The 16,476-nt window shown below is 51.5% G+C and overlaps 1 protein-coding gene across 2 annotated transcripts; it reads right to left on the bottom strand.

Annotated features, from left to right (window-relative positions):
• Positions 1 to 3,423: 3,423 nt before the first annotated feature.
• LOC102571487 (prostate stem cell antigen) lies at positions 3,424 to 16,254 on the bottom strand. Of its 2 annotated transcripts, none has more exons than XM_019481832.2 (3): positions 15,880 to 16,254; positions 6,250 to 6,369; positions 3,424 to 4,097 (listed from the first exon to the last, which is right to left on the bottom strand). In XM_019481832.2, the coding sequence occupies exons 1-3, from the start codon at positions 15,923 to 15,925 to the stop codon at positions 3,892 to 3,894; spliced, it is 372 nt and encodes a 123-aa protein (XP_019337377.1). In that variant the 5' UTR covers positions 15,926 to 16,254; the 3' UTR covers positions 3,424 to 3,891. The 2 variants fall into 2 exon arrangements, with proteins under 2 accessions (XP_019337377.1, XP_006264990.1); XM_006264928.4 differs by lacking the exon at positions 15,880 to 16,254 and adding an exon at positions 7,828 to 8,318.
• Between the last annotated feature and the right edge of the window lie 222 nt (positions 16,255 to 16,476).

Genomic DNA, 16,476 nt, shown 5'->3' with positions numbered 1-16,476 from the left:
AGGTGTGTCATACTTGAGAAAATATAGTATACGGTGATCAGCTGCATTCATGGTGTTTTGCAATGGGGCCGGGGATGGAGGTGCGAGAAAGGAAGGGATCACTGTGGTCAAGGCTGAATGCCAGTCTAGAGGCCACACCAAGAGCTGTCATCAGTAACTCATGGATGAGTGATTTGGCGTTTCCCAGGTGGGCCTGGCGATGGTTGAGCTGCTTCCTGTGAAGTCTGGGCAGGAGAACCAGATAATAGTGGGCGCTCGAAGATGAATCATCCTCCTGCAGAGAGGGCAAGTCGCCCCAAGGGGAACGGCGAAGGGAGCAGCACATGGAGTGGACGTGCCATGCATCCCTGCAGCACGCATTAGTGCCCGTCCAGAGTCTCTATTGCCATGTGCTCTGCTTGGCCAAGGCTGTCCTGGGTCACTGCAAACTCCTACTAGTCACCTGTTTCCCAAGGTGGGTAAGTGTCCATCTCTACAGCCCAGATGGAGGCTCCCCAGTTGAGGACTCACCTGGAGTCCTGTGTCCACTTTTGGGCCCCGCACTTTAAGAAGGAGATGAAAGAACGTAGCACAGAGCAACAAAAATGAATAGCATCCTAGGAAACAAGACTGATGATGAGGAAAGACTGAAAGAAGTAGGGTTGTTTCGTCTAGAGAAGAGAGAAAACTGGGGGGGGGGGGGGGGACTTGCTCATGGTCTTCAAATCCCTGACGGGTGGATGAAGATGGGATTTTCTCTAACTAGGAGGAAGCTGCAGCAAGAGAAATGGAGGCTGGAGGTGAGGAGGGACTGTCTGACTATGAGGGTGGTGACACATTGGAATAGGCTGATGGAAATGATGCTTGGAGACTTGGAAGGGCAGGTTGGACAGACACTTGGCTGGGATGCTTTGAGCAGGGGCCTGGACTAGATGACCTTGTGAGGTCTCTTCTAGTCTGACTTTCCAATGATCCTGCATGCATGGGTGCTAAAGGCACGGATGCAGTCTTGGGGTCATAAAGCCTTGCAATCCATCCTTGTAGAAATAGAGGTGCCATGCTCTGGGGTGCCTCCCAGCAGGCCTGTATGCAGCAGGCCCTCTTAGCCCACCTCCACTTCATAGCACCTGCAGAAGCAGCTGCGTCCTGTACTGGATGAGGCCTGGATGCAAGGGCGAGCAGGAAGTGAAATGGGGTGGGAACATCATGCCCAGGTCTTGCATGCCACAGAGAGAAGCATTGTTGTACCAGGAAGGAGATTGAAGAAGTGAGGAGATGGAGACGATCATTGCACCACCAGGAAGGGTCTATTTTTGTCCTGACTGTTGTGATTGCAGCAACTTGGGTGAGGTCAGGGAAGAGGCGGTGGTTGGACATCTCGGGTGTCACACAGACTCCACGGGGTTCCTGCATCTTTCACCGTGAGAGTGTCTCTAAGGCCTGGACATGACCTAGGGGACTGTCCCCACCTCTACACTGCATCATGATCTCTAAGGGCCACATCCTTTCTGTCGTGGGGGCCCACAGCTGGACACAGGACTCCAGATGTGGCCTCCCCAGTGCTGAATAGAGGGAAGGAATCACATCCTTCGATCTGCTGGCACCGCTCCTACCAAGGCAGCCCAGGATGCCAGTAGCCTTCCTGGCACCAAGAGCACACTGCTGGCTGCTATTCAGCTTATTACCCACTATAACCCCCAGGTCCTTTTCTGCAGAGCCAGTCACCCCCAGCCTGCACTGGTGCATGAGATTGCTCCCTCCTAAGTGCAGGACTTGTTGAACCTCGTGAGATTTCTTTTGGTCCAATGCTCCAATATGAACCTGGATCATGTGGTGGTGTCTTGGTGTTTCCAGGCTCTGCTTAGAGCATCCTCCCTTTGCTATTGTGCTTCCTAATTCAACAGCGCTCCCAAATGTGTTCCCATAACCACCTTGGTTGCCCCAAGCGGTTTGTTTTCCAAATGCATCCAGAGTGCTGATTGCAACAGCTTCGCTCAGCTACCGCGACCCCTCCGTGGCTATCTCCAGGTAGGACCACTGTAAGGCCTGTGACTATGGGAGAGCAGAAGGCAATGTGGTGTGCAAAGACCTTTGCAAGCTCAGCTGGCTTTGCATAGCTCCCAACATCCCTGGGGTGCCTTTCACTGTGGTACTTGGGCACCTGGAGCAGGTCAGACAAGGAAGAGTTCTCAGGGTTTATATTCTCAAGGTGGTTTTGCAAGCATACTCATTTCCTGCCTTGTCTGGCTGACTGCAAAATCTGGACTTTATTCCCCCATTTCCTCCAGAGCATAAAATCTCCATCCTGCTCCTTGCCCCCCTGTTGTCCTGGTTCAGTACGTTACTGCACCAGTGATGCTGGTTGCACCGGTTCCTCCGTCATGTCCAGGAGCCTGGGCAGCAGCAGGCTGAATTGCCTCCAGCTGGCTTTGTTGACCAAGGGGCTGTCAGTGGCCTAACCACCCACAGCTATGAGTATGTGTGCTAGTTTATAAGTTATACCCTCTTGAGTACCCAGCAGGCTGCTCAACAAGCTCAGCCTTGGGCTCCTGATGCCTTGTTCATAGGGGTCCTGGCCCCAGCAGGATAGGGAGAGCGTGTCTACCATGCAGGCACCTGGGTGTGGGCTCTACAGACTCCAGGTGGGGATTAATCTCTGCAATTAATCTCTTGTCCCTGGCAGGAAGCACTACAGCTTGGTTTGATTGCAGTGTTTCTGGAAGGTCCTTGCAGCAAGGACCTCTCTTTCCACAAGCACCGAGTCCCCTCCACTTACCTGCCTTGTGACTCTCCTACTTGCAGCCTTTGCTGAGGCTGGGATTGCATCAGGTGGGTCACAGCAAGCTTCGACCTTTGTGACACCCGCCAGCAGGCCAAGCAATGACTTCTTTTTCTCCAGAGGGGATGAAACCTATGTCCATCTTCTGTTCCCCAGCCACAAACACCATGAGCAGTGATGCACCGGTGTCGGGTGCTGATGCTGATAAGGGCGCTGGGGGAGATGTGATCAGAGCTGGGTGCAGTTTTGGGGATGGGAACTGGGTAGCAAGTGATGAGATGGGAGTAGATAAAGCTGTGGGCAGCTAATACCTCCTCTGGGGCAGTGACTGTCCCTGCATATGATGCTAAAACATGGGATCTATCATTACAGGATCATTTTCTCCAAGCAGTTGCCTTTCTGATCATCAGGGGGGGGTCGCAGCAAGCTTTGGGATGGGGTGATGGCCTGTCTCCCCTTATCCCGCGGCCAAGGGACGCTGCTCATCGGTTTGCCGGAGCCCCTCTTCTCAGCTACGCACCTGCAATGTGCATAAACATCTAGGGTTCACCTGAAATCAAAAGCAATGGCTGAGCCTACAATGGATACCTCTGGCATGTCTCCCTTCTCAAGGTAAGAACTTCACTTTGGAGGCCGATTGATGAATTGATTAATTTAAGGCTCACTTCTTTCAAGGGTTTCTTTATTAGTGGCTTGGCCAGGTGGGAAATCAGGGAGAGAGTCACTGCTGGGAGCCTCAGCGTGGTCAGACCCCAGGGACTGAAGCGCATCACCTCCACCACCACCCTTACCCAGCCGTCCCGTGCTCTGCTTTTAGGGCAGAATAAGAGCCATTATCATTATTGCTGTGACCCCCCCCCCCCCCCCCTCCCTCCATGATGATCAGCATCATTACTAGTGGGGCCTGTTGCGTGGCAGCTCCCACCCTAGACTCAGCCAGGTTTGTCTACAAGGGCAGCACGTTTCAGCTGAGTTTCCCGCAACTCTGCTCAACTGAGCAGATGGGCTGAGAGACACGGGGCTGGGTCGGGGAGGTTTTGGAGCACAACTGTGGTGAGAAACACAACAAGGAAACTCTTTGCAAACAGGGTCTTGCTATTTAAGATGCCCAACCCCTGCAATTCCCCAATGCATCAGGGTCCAGTCCAGGACAGGAGATGGAGGGAGCTGGCCAGGAAGGCAGCCACCAGCACAGCAGCGCTGATCCCGGAGGTGGCCGCACTGCTATAATTGCAATAGTCAGTGTGGCAGCAAGTGGTGGACATGGTTCCATTGTTTTGCCTGGTTTCTTGACACATGACCATGCACATCTTGCTGATGCGTATCCCGCTGGGAAAGCCTAATGAAAGGAGAAGCAGAAATGCCGTGTTACTGCATCTGGGCCACGGAGGAGCCCCTTGCTCTGTACATCAGCTCTGCTGGCAGCATGGGCAGGTCTAAGATTTTGCAAAGGGGGGCACAGATAGGGTGGTGCATCATTACATACAAAAACACCATGCATTTGCTCCAGCTAAAGAGAAAACTAGAAGCTTTATTAATAATATAGTGGCTACAGGCTGCATTACTCAGTTTAAGATTGAAGCAAAAACAAATATAACATTATTGGGATGTGCAAACCAAGAATAAACTAGACAAAAAAATAATCAAAAGACATTTCATTTGTCCTGTAGTCATTAGAATTAAATGTGCACCTCTTTCAGATTCATAAAACAAAACCAAGCTTTCTTGAGCATGGCATCTGGTACTTCACTGAAGGTTATTTGCAGGCCTGAATTCATGTCTCCACACCTGAGTTCATGTTTTTAGCTAAAAACCAGTCTGCAGGGCTATGAAATAGGAGCTATATTACCAGGAGCCACTAACAGACAGCAGAATTGCAAATGAAAGGATAGCTTGATTAGTGGAAAATCAAGACCATTGCAAAGGAGAGGGTTGTTAACACCTGTGGAATGAAGAGTTTAGAAGGAATCGGGTAGGAATGAGCCACAAAGTCAGCTGACTCCTTCCCTGTTGCCTGAACAGATATGCTGAATTTGGGTGGAGCAGCAATCGAAGGGAGGTGCAGCTGGATCCGCCCTTGGCTGGCAATCAGAAACAGAGATGTTGCAATGATGGCCCGCTCTCCCACTGCTAGGGGGGCAAAGAGTGATGCTACATTGGGCATTAAGTTAAACCCATAGAGTTCATGGCCTTCCACTTCCCTAGAGGGGACCCAGCTGCATGGTTTGGGACGGGAAGGGAGGTCTTAAATCACGTGAGGGAGCTCTCGGTGGGAGGCTGTTAATCAGGCCCCAGTGCCAGCAGTGCCACAATGATTTGGGGGGCACCGTATGATTGGGTGCAAGGGGTGATGGGCTGGACTGGCATTGATTAGTGCACTAAATCCATAAATTAAACACAGCCAGAGGGATTTCATAGATTTCATAGACATTAGGGCTGGAAGGGACCTCGCGAGATCGTCGGGTCCAGCCCCCGATGGAGGGGGAGAGACAGATGGTCTTGCAAGCCAGGGGATCACAAGCTTCATCGTGAGATTTCTAAAGGGAACTTATCCCAATGGCACATTCATATGGTTTTCCAATAGACTATTCCAGCTAGCTCTTGCTTGTACCTGGTTTTGGTCTCTTGGGTGTGGACAGGCGTGGGTGTAAGCATTTACTTTCATTTGTCTCTAGCAAAATGCCTCTTCCCCAAAGCAGGTGCATGTACAGCAGCTCTCATCAAAAGCTTCACACTTTGTTTTTCCAACATAGCCTTGGTAATAAGCATTTGAGGTGAGCTACTAAGCAACTGAGATGCGAGAGATATTTGGGAGCTTCATATATCAGGGGAGACAGGGGTGGTCACTACCTACAGTACTATTTGGGCCTTACTTGCAGGGCCCAAATAGGACCATTAGGAAATAGGACATTTCTTTTCGAGAGTGATCTGATTTGGGAGGGATCTCCAAAGACTAGGGGCCTGGGAGCATTGCAGACTGAAGCAGCTGAGTATAATTGCTATTTGGCTTGGGCACTGCATCCATGGGGCTGGCATGCAGACGGCAGGCCAGCGAGGAGGGATGTGGGCATCATCACATCCAGCTGCCTTTCATCTCCACACCTGAGTGACCAGGAACCTCTTTAGAGCTGGGCTGGTGGGGAGCATGGATTCAGATCACGGCTCAAACCCCTGCCTGCACAGCTGTATCAAGACACCTCTCGCACGCCGCCATCACAGTCCCACCTTGGACCAATATCCTCCTTGGTAATTAATGAGAATCCTTAGCAATTATCTAGGGCTTGGCATGCAAACAAACATTGTTTATACCTCCCACTGCTGCAGCGAGGTAGAGAACTGTACCATCTCCATTGGGAAAGCACGACAGGAGTTAAGTGCCTTGCCCAAGGCTAGAGGGGAGAGGCGGTGTCGTAGCACAGCTGGCTGCAGAGCCGTGCACACCCAGGCGGGTAGCCGGGCGAGCTCTGCTAGTCAACAAAACTGAGACTTACCAGGTGGGTTCATGACAACGGTGGTGCCGCAGTATTTGGCATTATTCGGGCAGTCATCGGCCACCATGCATAAGTCATTGCTGGGCTGCGCGTTGCACGTATAACATAGCAGCGCGTTAGCTGAGGAAGGACATGTCATTCAAGTTACAACCACGGGAGATAAAACAAGCATCCACTTCCCCTAGCCTACCCCCAGCCCCCTTAGCTTCTGCCCTACGTCTCAAGCCACTTGCGGTCTATTGTCTTGCCCTAGGAAACATACAGCCTGTAGGGTTTGCTCGAGCAGATCCATCTTTCCAGCTCTCTCGCCTCCAAGAGCAATGCAAGAGCTAATGCTTCCTTGCAGGAAAACCCTCCTGCACGGATGGGACCGAGGCAGATGTGCTGTTCCAGATGTAAAGCACTGGCTTTCATCATGCCTCAGCAGTCAATAATAAATCCCTCCTGACTTTCTCATCCCCATATCTGGAGGGTGTTGGTGGTAGCCGTGTTGGTCTAAAGACAAAGGCAGACCAGGTACTTTGATATCTTTTATTAGAGCAACTAAATAGTTGGAAAAACCGTTCTTTGCAAGCTTTCATGTACAAACACCCTTCTTCACGTGGAAAGACTCTCCCTCTGCCTGAAGAAGGGCGTTTGTGCTCAAAAACTTGCAAAGAACAATTTTTCCAACTATTTAGTTGCTCTAATAAAAGATAGCACATTCACCCAAAGAAACTTGTCTGCTTCTTCACCATTTAGTATTTTGTACAGCTTTATATTCCCCACCTCAAGCATCTCTTTTATAAGATGAAATATTATATTTATAAAATATATTATATATAAATATTATATTTAAAAAATTTTATAAAATGCCTGGCCTCTTTAGTCTCTCCTCCCAGGGAAGCCCCTCTGTACCCCTCATCATCCTTGTTGCCCGTCTCTAGCTCTTCTATCTCCTTTTGGGGGTAAGCGGACCACAACGGGGCACAGCATTCAAGGGGTGGATACCATGACTTTTCAAGCTGACTTTCCAGTTTTCAGGCTGATCTGACTCTCCTTGGGGTACATAGGGGGTGATATATATTCAAGTGGGGTGCTAGAATACAGGAAGGGGGGCAGAACTTGGGGGTAAAATTTGAAGTCATTTCATAGTTTCATAGGGGCTGGAAGGGACCTTACAGATCATCAGGTCCAGCCCCCCTGCTCCTGGGCTGGAAAGACCACTGGGATAGTTGAGCCAAGATACAAAAAGTTAAAGGAAAAGAGGCTGAGGCTGAGAAAACCTCACTGATGTAATGACATGAAACCGGCCTCTCGGTTTGCAAACGGGGAGGGTGATATAAAGGTGCATTTAAATCCACTCGTTGCAGAGCAGAACTGGCCTGCGTGAGAGGAATAGGACATCCCTTACTTAGACCCACCAGGGGAATAAATCTGAGATACATCCTGGAGGGGATCTGAGCTTTCCCCATCCTTTTCCCAGTGCCGTTTCATAGGTCCGAAACGGTGGGCATGGCCAAAAGCAACCAACCCAGCCCTGCCCATCACTTCTGCAGGAGCTCTAGCATGGCCCAGCATGAACCCCGGGAGCCTCACCTTGTTCTGCGTACAGGACCGCAGTCAGGAGCACTGTCAGGAAAGGCTTCATCTCAGCTGGTGTTTCTCAACCGATGCAGCGGGGAGGGTTTATATACCTCCTTGGGGCTGGGGCAGCTGCAGAAGCAGTACTTGGAAAGGCTGGCTCCTGATGTGGGCCAGGCCATGAATAATATGTTTTAGTCAGGGAAGCATCTGCGCAACAGGGCTTTTGCAGCAATTGTTAGTCACAAACCATTTGTGGGAGCTAAGCGCTGGCTTCCCTCCAAGGATCTCGCTCGCTGCCTCTGCCCAAACTTGCATTGGCCTCTGGTTGTTGGAGGGTGGAAGCAGCTGGGAGAGTTTATGCAATGAAGTCTTGTGGCTGTGCTGGATGGGGTGGGGGAGCATCACTTTGGATGTGCTTGCTAGGACTCTCGGTGCTCCTTGTTTGTGCAACCTGAGCAGCTTGTTAGGGACGGTGCTAGGCACTGCAGAAGCACTAAATAGAGACATCCCCTGCCCCAAAGAGCTTGCAATCTGGCAGCAGATGGAGGCAGATAGGACAAGGAGCTAAGCTTGGTGCTATGATGGGCCTCAAGACATCAGCAGCTTGACTGTCACCAGCTTCTGAACTAAGTGCCACTTCACAGGACAGCTTTAAGGATGGCTTTGAGGGACAGCCTTGAGGATGCTTCCAGGAAGGGGCTTGTTGGACAATCTCAGAAGTGGCTGATGAGATTGTCATGCTCCCAAAAACAGGTAGGGCTGTGTGAGCCACTGGAAGATGCTCTCCACCATGGTGGCATCCACAGTCTCTGAGCTGGGCTTGTGAGCTCCAGGTACAGCTGAGGACAGGCAGCCAGCTAGGGGCATCCGTGCATCAACTGACTGCGTCCCAGAGTCATGCAAATAAGGCTGATCCACATCCACATCTGGCAGCCCATGCCACAGGGGGTGGCTTCATAGATTTCATAGACATAAGGGGTGGAAGGGACCTCAGAGAGTCTTCGAGTCCAGCCCCCTGCCCCAGGGGCAGGAAGTCAGCAAGGGGCATAGGATCCCAGCAAGATAAGCATCCAAATGTCTCTTGAAGGCGTTCAAAGTAGGTGCTTGAACCACCTCCGGCAGCAGGCTAATCCAGACCTTGGGGGCTCGGACAGTAAAGAAATTCTTCCTTATGTCCAGCCTGAAACAGTCATGGAGGAGTTTGTGACCAGCCAACCTCGTCATCCCTTGGTGCGCTCTGGTGAACAGGCATTCCTCCAGACCCCAGTGATCACCCCAATAAACTTGTAGGTGGCCACCAGATCACCCCTGAGCCTGCACTTTCCAGGCTGAAGAGTCCCATAGCTCTCAGCCTCTCATCATAAGGTCTGTTATCCTGACCTCTGATCATGCGCGTGGCTCTTCTCTGCACCCTCTCAAACTTCTCCACATCCTTTTTGAATCACGAAGCCCAAAACTGGACGCAGTACTCCAGCTGCGGCCTCACCAAGGCCGAGTACAACGGGAGAATGACATCCCGGGATTTACTCAAGAAGCATCTATGGATGCAAGCCAGTGTTTTGCTCGCTTTAGTAGCCGCAGCATCACATTGAATGCTCGTGTTCATCTTGTGGTCAGTCCTGACGCCCAAGTCCCTTTTATCCATAGTGCTAGCCAGCGTAGCACTGCCGAGCCTACAAGCATGGTGCAGGTTTCTCCTCCCAAGGTGGAGACCCTGGCATTTTTCAGTGTTAAACACCATCAGGTTCTTGTCTGCTGGCTATCCCTCAGGATGTTGCCATCGGCCAGTCTGTTAAGAAAGGTCTTTTTGATAAACTTTTCTAAAACCTTCCCCGGGTTAGAGGTCAGGCTCATGGACCTGTAGTTTGCTGGATCCATTTTCCTCCCCTTCTTGAAGATAGGTACCAAATTGGCCTTCTTCCAGTCTTTGGGTGAAACAGAAGCATAGAAAATGAGGGCTGAAGAGACCTCGGGAGGTCACATCTAGTCCAACCCCTGCTCCAAGAAGGACCAGCCCCAACTACATCATCCCAGCCAGGGCTTTGTCTAGTTGGGTCTTCAACACCTCAAGGATGGAGACTGCACCACCTCTCTGGGTAACCTGCTCCAGTGCTTTACTGTCCTCCTAATGAGAAAATTCTTCCTAACATCTAACCCACTTTCCCTTGCTGCAGCTGGAGCCCATTGCTCCTTGTCCTGCCGTCTGCCCCCACTGAGATCAGCCCAGCTCCATCCTCTTTGCAGCCCCCCTGCAGGGAGGTGAAGGCTGCTATTCAATCCCCCTCGGTCTTCTCTTCTGCAGACTCAATCAGCCCATTTCCCTCAGCCTCTCCTCACCAGTCCTGTCCCCCAGCCCCACAACCATTTTCATTCCCCTCCATTGGACTCTCTCCAATGTGCCCACATCCTTTCTGTAGTGGGGCCACAGCTGGACACCGGACTCCAGATGTGGCCTCCCCAGTGCAGAATAGAGGGGAAGAATCACGTCCCTTGATCTGCTGGCGACGTTCCTACCGATGCAGCCCAGGACGCCAGACGCCTTCTTGGCACCAAGGGCACACTGCTGGCTGCTATTCTGGAAACACTGGGCTATGTTCCCAATGTGACCATAGGAAAAAAAACATTCAACCTCTGCAGACCCTATTTCCTTCTCTGACAAAAAAGGGAGACTCTCCTTGAGGGTTGGTGTAGCTGTTTATAAGATGCTGGGAGAAGGAAACTTGGGTCCCTCCCGGCTGAAGCTCTCAAAAAACTGGGAGCAGAGATTTTCTGAAGGAATGGAGAGTCATCCCGACAGGCCTGTCCTCGCCAAGCTGAGACATGCCACTACGGCCTGGAGATGTGCCCCAAAAACTGGAGGAGCAGGTTGTCGGCTGGGTATGGAGAAATCCACTGCCCTGGCTGGCTCCATGGAGGACGTGACTGGGCCCGGCAGGGAGCAGGACACCAACAACAAAGATACAGGTATATTTGTTGAGCAAGGAAAAACAAAGGGCGTGAATCAAGCATGTCCCAGCAATAGGAATGGTTTGCTCCCTGGCACAACTGTATGCCGGAGCGAGCACATGGGTGTAGTCCTGTTGGTAATGTAAAACATCTCATCAGCATTAAGAGGCAACCACGGCTCGGTGCTGGGAGTAGGTTTCTCATAGATTCATAGATGTTCGGGTCGGAAGGGACCTCAATAGATCATCGAGTCCGACCCCCTGCATAGGCAGGAAAGAGTGCTGGGTCTAGATGACCCCAGCTAGATGCTCATCTAACCTCCTCTTGAAGACCCCCAGGGTAGGGGAGAGCACCACCTCCCTTGGGAGCCCGTTCCACACCTTGGCCACTCGAACTGGGAAGAAGTTCTTCCTAATGTCCAGTCTAAATCTGCTCTCTGCTAGCTTGTGGCCATTGTTTCTTGTAACCCCCGGGGGCGCCTTGGTGAATAAATCCTCACCAATTCCCTTCTGTGCCCCCGTGATGAACTTAAAGGCAGCCACAAGGTCGCCTCTCACCCTTCTCTTGCGGAGGCTGAAAAGGTCCAGTTTCTCTAGTCTCTCCTCGTAGGGCTTGGCCTGCAGGCCCTTAACCATACGAGTGGCCCTTCTCTGTACCCTCTCCAGGTTATCCGCATCCTTCTTGAAGGGTGGCACCCAGAATTGCACGTAGTACTCCAACTGCGGTCTGCGATAGAGGGGAAGTATCACCTCCTTGGATCTGTTCGTCATGCATCTGCTGATGCACGATAAAGTGCCATTGGCTTTTCTGATGGCTTCGTCACACTGCCAGCTCATGTTCATCTTGGAGTCCACTAGGACTCCCAGATCCCTTTCCACCTCTGTGCCACCCAGCAGGTCATTCCCTAGGCTGTAGGTGTGCTGGACATTTTTCCTCCCTAGGTGCAGCACTTTGCATTTCTCCTTGTTGAACTGCATCCTGTTGTTTTCTGCCCACTTGTCCAACCTGTCCAGGTCTGCCTGCAGCTGTTCCCTGCCCTCCGGCGTGTCCACTTCTCCCCATAGCTTTGTGTCATCTGCAAACTTGGACAGAGTACACTTCACTCCCTCGTCCAAGTCGCTGATGAAGACATTAAAGAGTGTCGGTCCAAGGACCGAGCCCTGCGGGACCCCACTGCCCACACCCTTCCAGGTCGAGACCGACCCATCCACCACGACTCTCTGGGTGCGACCCTCCAGCCAATTCACCACCCACCGGACTGTGCAGTCATCCACATCACAGCCTCTTAACTTGTTCACCAGTATGGGGTGGGATACCGTATCGAAGGCCTTCCTGAAGTCTAAGTATACGACATCCACCCCTCCTCCTGTGTCCAGGCGTTTCGTAACCCGGTCATAAAAACAGACTAGATTAGTCAGGCATGATCTACCTGCCACGAACCCGTGCTGGTTTCCGCTCAGCATAATTTGTCCTGCTGGGCTCTCACAAATGTGATCCTTGATAATTTCTCATTTCCCCGGTGCTGTAATTCATATGCACCCAGCCCTGGTTCCTGAAAGCATGCCTGGGAAAGGACAGACCTTATGGCATTGCCTCTGGTTCGTGTTGGGATCAGGGACACGGTTAGAGCCCGTTCAGGCTCAGACCAGGTTTGGGGGGAGTCTGCAGGACGATTCCCCTGTGGTCCAGGTCTCGCTGAATCACCCCTGGGTTTGGCTGGGAATTTCGGGTTTACGTGGACCCAGACTCTCGAAGAAGCAGTGAACGATGGATGTCATCCAGGGCAGTCTCCCAGGACTGAGACAGTTTTGCCCTGATGCTCAAGGGAAGGACTTCAGGGATAACATAGGGGAGGAGCCCCCAAACTCAGGACAGAGCTGAACCCCAACAGAGGCCTCTACTATCCCCTCTTCCATGCTGGTCTGGCCTTAAATTTGATTTCTTGTCATGCATATCAGAACTCCAGCCCATGACCCTCCTGATGGCAACTGCCTTTATTTGCTCGGCCTCGTTGCAGGGGACCGTCGTGGGGATTCATGCCGACACCCCACACCCACTTGCATGGGCACATCTAGGATCTTGAAAAGGGGGGTGCAGACGAGGTGGTGCATCCTTGTATACAACATAATGCATATTTTCCTCCCAGTAAAAAGAAACTAGAAGCTTTGCTAATAGGCTAGGGGCTGTATTATTCAGTTTAAGATCAAAGCAAAACTAAATAGGATCTTTTTGGAAAGTGCATTCATTTGCTAGATCATAGTTTTTGTCCAAAAAAACACAAGGCACCAGGCAAAAATAACCAAAGAAGGCTGTTTCTTTAGTCCTGTAGTCACTAGGATGACAGGTGCATCTCTTTCAGATCCATAAAACAAAACCAAGCCTTCCTAAGCATTGTGATGCTGCCTCCAGTATTTCACACCTGAGTTCATGTTTCCACACTTGAGTTAATGTTTTTCACCAGAGTTAAACACAGCCTGCAGGGCTGTGAAACAGGAGTTATGTGACCAGGAGCAGCTAACAGACAGCACAATTGCAGAAGAAAGAATTGCTTAATTAGCAGAACTTGAACACCATTAAGGAGGCAAGAGGGTCGTTAACGCCAGCGGAGTGAAGTGTTTAGGAGGAATCATTTAGATGACGACGAGCCAGTGACTCTGCTTCCTGACTACAAATGCTGCTGCTACTGCCAGGCAGGTGGCTTAAAACTCGGGGCAGAGCAGGAATCAACATGGGGTGCAGCTTCACTCCTGGTCACTTGAAATTGCTCCCAGGAAAACTTGCTCCCATGCCCGATAGGGAACAAAGCGATGCAACCTCATCCCAGGCACTGGGAGGTCCTTAGGAGTATCCGCGCTCTTCCCTTGCACTTGCAGGGCCAGCTTCACACAGCCCCCTGGGAAGGAAGTGCAATCTCTGTGTCAGCATGCTGTGGTTTGGAAGGTTAAATGACTTGCCCAAGGTCACACAGGAGGCCTGTGGCAGAGCAGGCCAGGCCCTAGCTCACCAGACCCTTCTTCTCTCCTGCCAAAGTCAGACTCGTGCTGGAAGCTGCTGGCCTAACGAGCAAAGCACTGACCGACTTGGAAGGGCTGGCTCAAGTCTCAGCTCTGCCACTGCTTTCCTAAGAGACCCTGGGCAAGTCACTTAACCCCTCAGCACCTCTCTTCTTGGGCATTACACTGCCCTCCCATGGACAGCTGTTGCATGAGGCTGATGTCATGAGGGGGAAAGGCCTTCAACAGGACTATAATATGCATCACAGACAACCTAAGCATGGGGGTCAGTTGCTGAAAGTCACTTTGGGCCAAAGGCTTTCACCGTTATGTCTCTAAACACTCCTCACACATTGACGTGAGCATATATAAAACCCTTTACAGAAGCAGGACATTAGCTGCCACGATGCCCCTGCTTTACCTGTGGCAGGGCTGGGTGTTGCCTTGTGTTGCGTCAGGAGTGACTGTAGTTTTACAAAGTTTAGATGATGATGTGTCTGGGCTGGTTTGCACAGGGCTGATCCTGCCTTAGGCACGGGGTTGGTCTAGATGCGACTGCTGGAGGTCCCTTCCAACCCAACTTTATGGTTTCTAAATGCCCCAATTCCTGGGCTATTGGTGTGAAGCATCCCTCCTCCTCCCTGAAGCAGTTCTTGCTCCCATTCCCCTTCTAGGGACGTGCACATCTGCCAGGCACTTTTCCTCCATCCAGAGGCACAAATGGGATGTAAAAATGTGCCAGTGCCACAACAGCCACTCCTACAGTTGCATTTGGATGTGGAAGAAGCACTTGGATGCACAAAAGTGGGAACCATATAGCTCAAGTCCCCTGGCTGTCCTGCAAGAAGTCCATTCAAGCCTGGGAGGAGCCCAGGTGCCCACACCTCATTGCAGGAGTGGGTACCATGGCTGTCTGCAACCACACTGGCTCCCTAGCCTGAGAACCAACTCCCAAAAAGCGTTCCTAAGTCCACAGGAATTTCACCCCTCCTGTGCCCTGAGGAATATTTGGGGTTATCCAGTTGCCTGGTTTCAGACAGCTCATTTCAAGCCATCAGCATCCAGCACCCCTGCCAGAGGGTGTTTTGCAATGATTACCAAGGAGTTGTCCCAGAGCAGCACCAAGAAGGGCCCAAACCAGGACCAGGACCATTGTGCTAGGTGCTGTACATGCATGAAGGGGGGAAAAAAGGCAGCACCTGATGCTAGAGGCTTCCCACTCGCAGCATAAAATCTCCCTCGCTGGATGCTTTCAAGAACAAGTTAGGGAAATGCCTGTTGGAGACAGCTTAGGGGAACTGATCTGCTGTGGGGAAGGGGGCTGGACTATGTGCAACAGAGGACAAAGAACAAAGAGGTGCCCCCTGGATGATAAAGATTCATAGAAAACGAGGGTGTGAAGGGAGCTCAGGGGGTCACATCTAGTCCAACCCCTGCTCCAAGCAGGACCAGCCCCAACAGCATCATCCCAGCCAAAGCTTTGTGTAGTCTTAAAAACCTCCAAGGATGGAGACTCCACCATCTCTTTGGAGAGCCTATGCCAGTGTTTTACTACCCTCCTCATTAGAAAGCTTTTTCCTAATATCCACCCTCAACTTCCCTTGCTGCAGCTTGAGCCCATTGCTCCTTGTCCTGTCATCTACCCCCACTGAGACCAGCCCAGCTCCTGCAGCTAGCTATAGCCCTGCTCCCAGCCATCACTCGGGAGAGGGGACACCATGGCAGTGGACGTAGTTTGGAGGAGGGCAACACGCAGGCGTTAGTCTCCTATACCAAGGGCAGCATGGGAGAACGTGCCACATCTCCGATCGGCAGCAGGGCTCGGCACTCTCACTCTCGCAGGGTGCAAACAACTCACCTGTGCAAAGCCATAATTACGTTGGGCACACCTCAGCCCCACCCCGGCATCTTTTGGCTAGAGAAGATTAGCCACCTGGCTTACCCATGCCACCAAACAGCTGTTCTCAAGTCCTCAGGGAAGCCGCAGCATGCAGGGCTCTCACACCCTTGTTTGTATCTCCCTCCCCCCATCCTTAATAACAGAGCAAGCACTAATTAATATTTTAAGTAGGCTTCGCCTTGGAAAACAGCAACTACAGCTCAATCAAACACTGCCACAACTTACCTTGCACTCCCATGTGATGCCAACACAAGACAGGTCCAAGCTGCATAGCACTGAATGCAGACGATGAGAGTTTACACAGCAGCCTTGTGAATAGTTGTATTGCTGATCGGACGATGCAAGGGGTGGGGGAGAGCTAAGTGGAACTAATATTGCAGGCTGGCTGCAGAAAAATCCCACGGCAGATGTACTGGCTCCATGGTCAGAAGTAAAAGGCTGCTTGCTGATGCAAGAGCCTGGAAAACCCCTTCCTATCCCACGTTGCTAGATCTTTGCAAGCAAGCAAGCAAGCCACAAATGCAGGTAAAGCAAGCTGAAGCAGTGCGCAAGAGGGTAGCTAGCAAGAAACTCATGCCAGCTCCCTGCATTGCTCCAAACTATCCTGGTTTAGCCTACGATGACCGTTCCCATAAGCAAAAGCATCTCTGGCAGACAGCAGACCTGCCTCGGGAGCTAGCTGGCCCAGCCCCTGAAGTCTGATCTACGGGGAAGTGATGCATCTTCACCGATACCAATGAGAGTGAGAGTCCCACCCGCGCACACTGCCTATTTAATGGAAATCCTGTTTCCTCGCCTGCTCAAACACTTCTTTTCTTCCCA

This window comes from Alligator mississippiensis, chromosome 3 (assembly GCF_030867095.1).
Source record: "Alligator mississippiensis isolate rAllMis1 chromosome 3, rAllMis1, whole genome shotgun sequence".
NCBI lineage: Eukaryota > Metazoa > Chordata > Crocodylia > Alligatoridae > Alligator > Alligator mississippiensis.
Note: the sequence above shows the minus strand (reverse complement) of the source record. Positions and strands in the feature narration are given on the sequence as shown.